This window comes from Euphorbia lathyris, chromosome 1, assembly GCF_963576675.1.
Source record: "Euphorbia lathyris chromosome 1, ddEupLath1.1, whole genome shotgun sequence".
NCBI lineage: Eukaryota > Viridiplantae > Streptophyta > Magnoliopsida > Malpighiales > Euphorbiaceae > Euphorbia > Euphorbia lathyris.
This window is the reverse complement of record NC_088910.1, coordinates 50,894,187-50,900,059: the sequence shown is the minus strand read 5'-3', so window position 1 is coordinate 50,900,059 and position 5,873 is coordinate 50,894,187. Positions and strand designations below refer to the sequence as shown.

Sequence of the window (5,873 nt, the reverse complement as noted above, 5' to 3'; positions counted from 1 at the left end):
AATTATAGAATGGTAAAATAGTAAATAGAATGAAGCAGGATTATGGCAGGTTTGTCTCGTTGGAGAGGAAGCAATCTCACACGACGTGTGGTCTATCTAACACGCATTGTGGTTGAAAACTCAGGCAACTCGCATGGCCGCAGGGTTCATCTTCGACAGTCTCTCCAAACATGTCACACAACGTGTGAGGAAAGCCACACACTGTGTGAATTTGCACAAAAGTTTCAGGAGCTTCAGTAATCCATCCACATGATATGATGCCCTCTGACACCTCGTGTGAATAAAGCTTCATGCTCTCCTTCATTCAATACTTGCCTCACACGACGTGTTGCTAATGTTACATGTCGTGTTAGACCTCCATCAGCCTTGGATTGGATTCTTGGAGGAGATGCCCGCATCATTCTCTCCTCATTGAAAAGATTTAGACCCCAAGTCTAGCACATGATAAGAAACAACACGCTTCCTTACATATGTTTCTGCTCCGCACGTCCAAGATCTCCATGGCCAACCTTAAGCTCGATGGAACCACTTCCGACCATTAATAGCTTGTCGAGGCCCAAGGCGATCGTTGAGTATGCTATTTCGTGGACTCGTGTCACGAGAACTTCATGCTCATTTCTCCACTTAGGTTCTCCATCATTGCCCAAGTGTTGTACCATAAGCTTATAGACGGTGCATATTTCTTCGAGATCTCCCATAATTCCACCATGGTTTGGGGCCAATCGATCTCGGGCTTCCCGATAATCCCCATATTTGCTACGCTTATCGATGTCTTTCTTGGTACGCTTCCCAAACCTCAAGCTCCTCCTCATGAGGTGATACTTTATGATAGGAACATAAAATGGATGTTTTCCCAACAAAGCTATCATATCTCTCAATTTAAGCAAGTTCACGGTATCTCCCGCAACATCTTTCACTATGTATATCCCACCTCGATCTTTCACAACACAAGCCTATACTTGAGTATTATATGTGCCGAGTCCGGTGTCCCAAAAGCATCGAAGACGAGTCCAAAGTCTCACAACCTTTAAATGTTATTATTTTGTAGGTTTAATAGACATATATATTTAAGGCTGTTTCCATGTTGTACATCCCAGTTTAATATTATTATTTTTTTTGTATCCTCCCATTTTCATTTATTGTAAACATGCAATGAATTCATTTATTCATCTCTTTCTGTTATATTGAGATCCATATTAATCAATCAATCATAGTACCAATTGGGTTAAATCAAGTATAAAAAGTTGAAATTAATTCGACACTAGAAATGAGTAAATGAGTGTCCTGAAGCAAACTATGAAGAGTATCAACTCTATATCATTCAGCTATAAGTTGTTTAATGTCACGTTTTACCATAGCTATCCTTAGAATGTGTGTGTGCCGCTCATGATACGATAGTATTTCTATTTCCGAATATGGATTCCACGGTGCTGCCACGCCCGCTCGGGGAAGTATCATGCGGTCATATTAGTGTCTTCTTATATTCTTTTCTACTATATGATATGATCTGTAATCAGCTAAATTCTCCTTGTTGTTTTCTTGCAAAATGAAGCAGACATGTAGGTCTGCAGAAGCACATGAGTATTAAATTTATGTTATTTTACAATTAGAAAGAGATAAAATAAAGAATGAGGAGAAAAAGCCTTTTGAAAGTAAATACAAAGAATTTCAATTGCATTTAACTTTTTGTGCAAGTTGTTTGCTTCTATTGGGCACAAAAAGGTGCTTGTCTAGCTTTTTTAGAATAATTCGAGCTTATCTACACATGTAAAGCTCTAAATATTAATTTATTAAATATTTGTATTGGTCATTTTCTCCACTTTAACTCTATTATGGGACCCCCTCACCCATTATTTCACTATAATGCATTAACTTTTTCTGCTCTGCCATTATCCAAAATTATGCTTACTTTTCTGATTCAAAAAAATACATCTGAAATTGCAGTGCATACTGTTTTGTTCTTTGTGTTCAATCTTTTAACTTCCCTTGTTCTTGGAAAAGGTAAATTCTTCTTTCTGAAGTTAGAATGTACATACAACAGAAACAGAGATCACCTGAAAGGATTATTAGGTATGGTACAAAGCAGCAAAAAGATTGGGGAAAAAAAAAGATCCCACTTTGAAACCTATGGTATGAATAACACTGCAATCTATATCAGTATGTCACATATATAGAGATATTTACACTACTACAAACTCAACAGACTAAGTAAAACAAGAAGCATCTGTTCTAAAATTAGATCTCTAAAACCCGGAAATTCATACTGTATGCTGCTTCATCTCAATCAACTAGCATCATAACTTAGTATGTCAATGAGGTTTTCAATAGCATGGTAAGTGATGCAACCACAGTTTTCATGCCAGGATTTTAAGAAGTCTCATGAAAGTTCATAGACCGCGACATGGCAGCAGGATTTGCCATTAATAATTGAGAAGCTTCATTAACATGAATCTTTTCATTGGTCTTGGAGTGGAATGTCTTTAATAGCTTTCCTCCATTCAATGATTCATTCTTGATTCCGAGAGTTGTCCATATAGAACTTTTTGCTGCTTCATTTGGATCATCAATTCTTAATGTTTTTGGGGTTAAAACACTTCCATTCCTATGCTTTTCGGGCTCATCGTGTTGCTCCGATTCATATGGTTTGATAGTTTCTCCATTCCTTGAGTGTTTTCCCAAAGTAGGAGGTGGTGCTGCTTTTTGATTTGTTGAAGATTGAGGAGACATCAAAGGGATATTCATATTCCAACCACCACAGTTCCAAATGGGGGGATAAAATTGGAGAGGAAATCCTGGAGGACAAAAGGCAGCCGGAGGAGGCAATTGATAAGGCCAGGGAACACCAGGAAGACATTGAATCGGAGATGCAAATCCATTCATGTAACCTTCTTGTGAACAATTCCTTCCTCCTTCCTCCATTGAATTCGAAACTGTCACAGATGATCCGCTCGAGCAATCATCACCATTTTCTCTACCTGGATTAATCCTCTTTTCTTCAAGCTGATGTAACCCATTTCGAGTTCTGTTCAAAGCCTTATTGTCAGTAAGATTGAAAACAGAAGCCATAGAATCACATATTTGTGGATCCATGCCAAAGCTAAGTACTCTAGCATTAGTTTTGAGTGCAGGATTGTGAGGTGATTCCATTCGAGCAGCTTGAAGTGCCTCGGAAATAGTTATGTGACGATAATGGGATGCAGAATTCTTGTTCTTGCGTCTTCCTGCTCCGACAGGAACATTCCTCATAGTACCACCAGCAGTCCAGTATCTTTGGCAGGCTTTGCAGAAATGGCGAGGCTGATTGATGTTGTAATTGTTGTAGTAACAAAATTTAGTATCCATGCTATTGCATCGAGGGCAAGGAAGTATTTTGTCTGGCTTCTTAAGTGTTTTCTCATCTGTATTTTCTGTATCATTCTCTTCTTTTTCTGCTTTTGAATTCTTTGATTTTGTGGGTTCTTCATTCACAGGGGGTGTACTCGGCTTTACATTAGACTCTGTTGATGTTTCTGGATTTTCACACTCTTTAGTAACCTCAATTGAATCATCTTCCTCCTCTTCTTCTGTTGTCTCTGTGAATTTTCCTGATAGAATATCCTGAAATTTGAAATTGTTGATCAGTAAATTAATTCCATTTTAGCACATCAAGAAGGAACAAGCTAAAGGATGTTAAAATAAACTCAAATTCCAAGTTTCTTGTTTCTTGTTAGACACGTGTAGAGGTGGTATTATCAAGAACAATGTTATTCTTTAGCTTTCTATGAGCCCTAAAAGTTCTAAAAAACTAGTCAATCAAGCAGTAAATAAGTAGAAAGGTTTGGATCACAAACATGAAAAAGAAAAAGAAAATCAGCAGGAGGCTTTTTCAAAAGTTCATGTTAGAAAAGTAGAATCGGCACTTATATATCTGGCAATAGATATGAACCCTTTAGGATTGGCCAGAACACGAAGCAATTGATATTTCTCCCGAAGATAGAAATTATAAGGCAGGAAAAGTAGAAATAGAAGAACAATTGCAACAGTTCCTATTGGACATATGTGAAGGAAAAGGCCTTAAGAAGCAACTGTTCTCAATTAGAAATCAGAAGGCTAAGTTTGGATTTAACCGAAGGAATTGCTAGAAACTAGAAAGCCAGTCCTCGAGAATCTTTGAAGAAAACTATAGTGAATCTGTTAAGAACAAACATTTGTAGATTTTGAATCTGTTTTATGAAACAACTTAAAAGATCAGAATTCATTTTTCCTACTTTCCTGCCTTTTCTCTGCAACCAAACACCAAAAACAAATCTGGAAAAGTGGGAGTAAAAAGCCTTTAAAAGTCAAAACAACTTGAAAAAGCAAAAGCAAATCCAATCAAGCTCGACGGAAAATTGAATTAGAACGGCCTCCTGACCTTACTATGCTGAGTAAGGAAAATCAATTAAAACAAGTAAACCCAACCCAACCAAATCATTCTTATACGATTATAGCAAGTCAGATTTCCAAATAAATCACTAATTGAATATCCTTCAATGTAGAAATTATTACCTTGTTCTCTACTTTCTCCTCTTCATCTTCTACTATCTCGAAATGATGAAACTCCTTCCCGGAAATCGGCGGACGTTCATTTGCAGTCGTGAGAGGTATTTTCATTCCGAAGAGCTTAATAGTGGGATCCTCACTACAATTTTCTTGCATTTTCTTTTATTTTCTCAGTAACCAAACAGAGGAGTAGAAAAAGCGCGAGAAAAAATAGTTGGTTTGGGTTGCGTCTTTGTTGGCAATCTGGCAGCGAACTTACATAGGTATCTCAGTATTTGATCCGTTTAAAAGAGAAGTGGATGCCACGTAAGCATCTCAGTTTATTTCTCAGCCACAAATTTATGTGGCCTTGGAAGATTTTCCCTTTTTCTTCCCTTCTTACACACACTATAGCTTTTGATATTGATTCTATATGGGGTTGCACAAAGATTTGGTACACCGGTCTTGGTCCTAGTCAGCATTTGATATTTCCCTTCGACCAATAGAAACATGGCTGCTACGATGACATGGCAACTAAATATTGGTTAAACAAGGGTAAAATTGTCCGATGAAGACTATAAAAAGTCTTGCGCTGTCTCTTGAGTCTTGACAATTAATATTTAAATTTTAATTTTATAAAAAAATATTTAATATTGGCCGGCGTTGATATGACTTCTGCCCTCTATTTTATGCAATGGATTTTTTTTTCCTCTATTTTTATTTATTTTTTTCGTGGGAGAAGAGGTAGTTGAGGTTGCAATTAGGGATGGCATCAGCGGTATTGTCAATTTTAAACTCTTATCCATTTATTTGTTAATTACTCGTACTCTTTTCATTATCCTAATGGGTATATGTTTTGCATCTCATACTCGTCCCATTTAATTCATGGGTACCCATGGGTACCTTTATCCGTTAAGAATCACTAAATAAAACAAAAAATATTACAAATTTAAAAAAGTATAAATTTAATAAATCATTCATTTAAAAATTGAACAAATTGAACCTTAATCAATAAAAATAAAATAGCTTAGTGTTATCATTTAATGATCGAAGAACAAAAAATTAGTATTCAAATCTCACATTTTACATCTAAAACACAATAATATTTTTTAATATATAAAAAATTATGATGGGTAACGGGTACTGGGTACGTTAGGGGGTCTTCCCATACCCGTCTCATTACCCTAACGGGTAATGTTTTGATCACATACCCGTCTCATACCCTTTATACAAGGTACGAGTAGTCCTATTAGGGTCGGGTAGTGCCGGGTACCTGCGGATAGGGTACCCGTTGTCATCCCTAGTTGCAATGAATCTTAGATGTAAGGAGGGTAAATTACAAAAATGGGTCAAATGGAAGGCTCATTTACATA

The 5,873-nt window shown here is 36.8% G+C and overlaps 1 protein-coding gene across 1 annotated transcript; it reads right to left on the bottom strand.

Moving 5' to 3' along the window:
* Nucleotides 1-2,096: 2,096 nt before the first annotated feature.
* LOC136232317 (cyclic dof factor 3) lies at nt 2,097-4,838 on the bottom strand. Its single transcript, XM_066021394.1, has 2 exons — nt 4,528-4,838; nt 2,097-3,597 (listed from the first exon to the last, which is right to left on the bottom strand). The coding sequence occupies exons 1-2, from the start codon at nt 4,675-4,677 to the stop codon at nt 2,368-2,370; spliced, it is 1,380 nt and encodes a 459-aa protein (XP_065877466.1). The 5' UTR covers nt 4,678-4,838; the 3' UTR covers nt 2,097-2,367.
* Between the last annotated feature and the right edge of the window lie 1,035 nt (nt 4,839-5,873).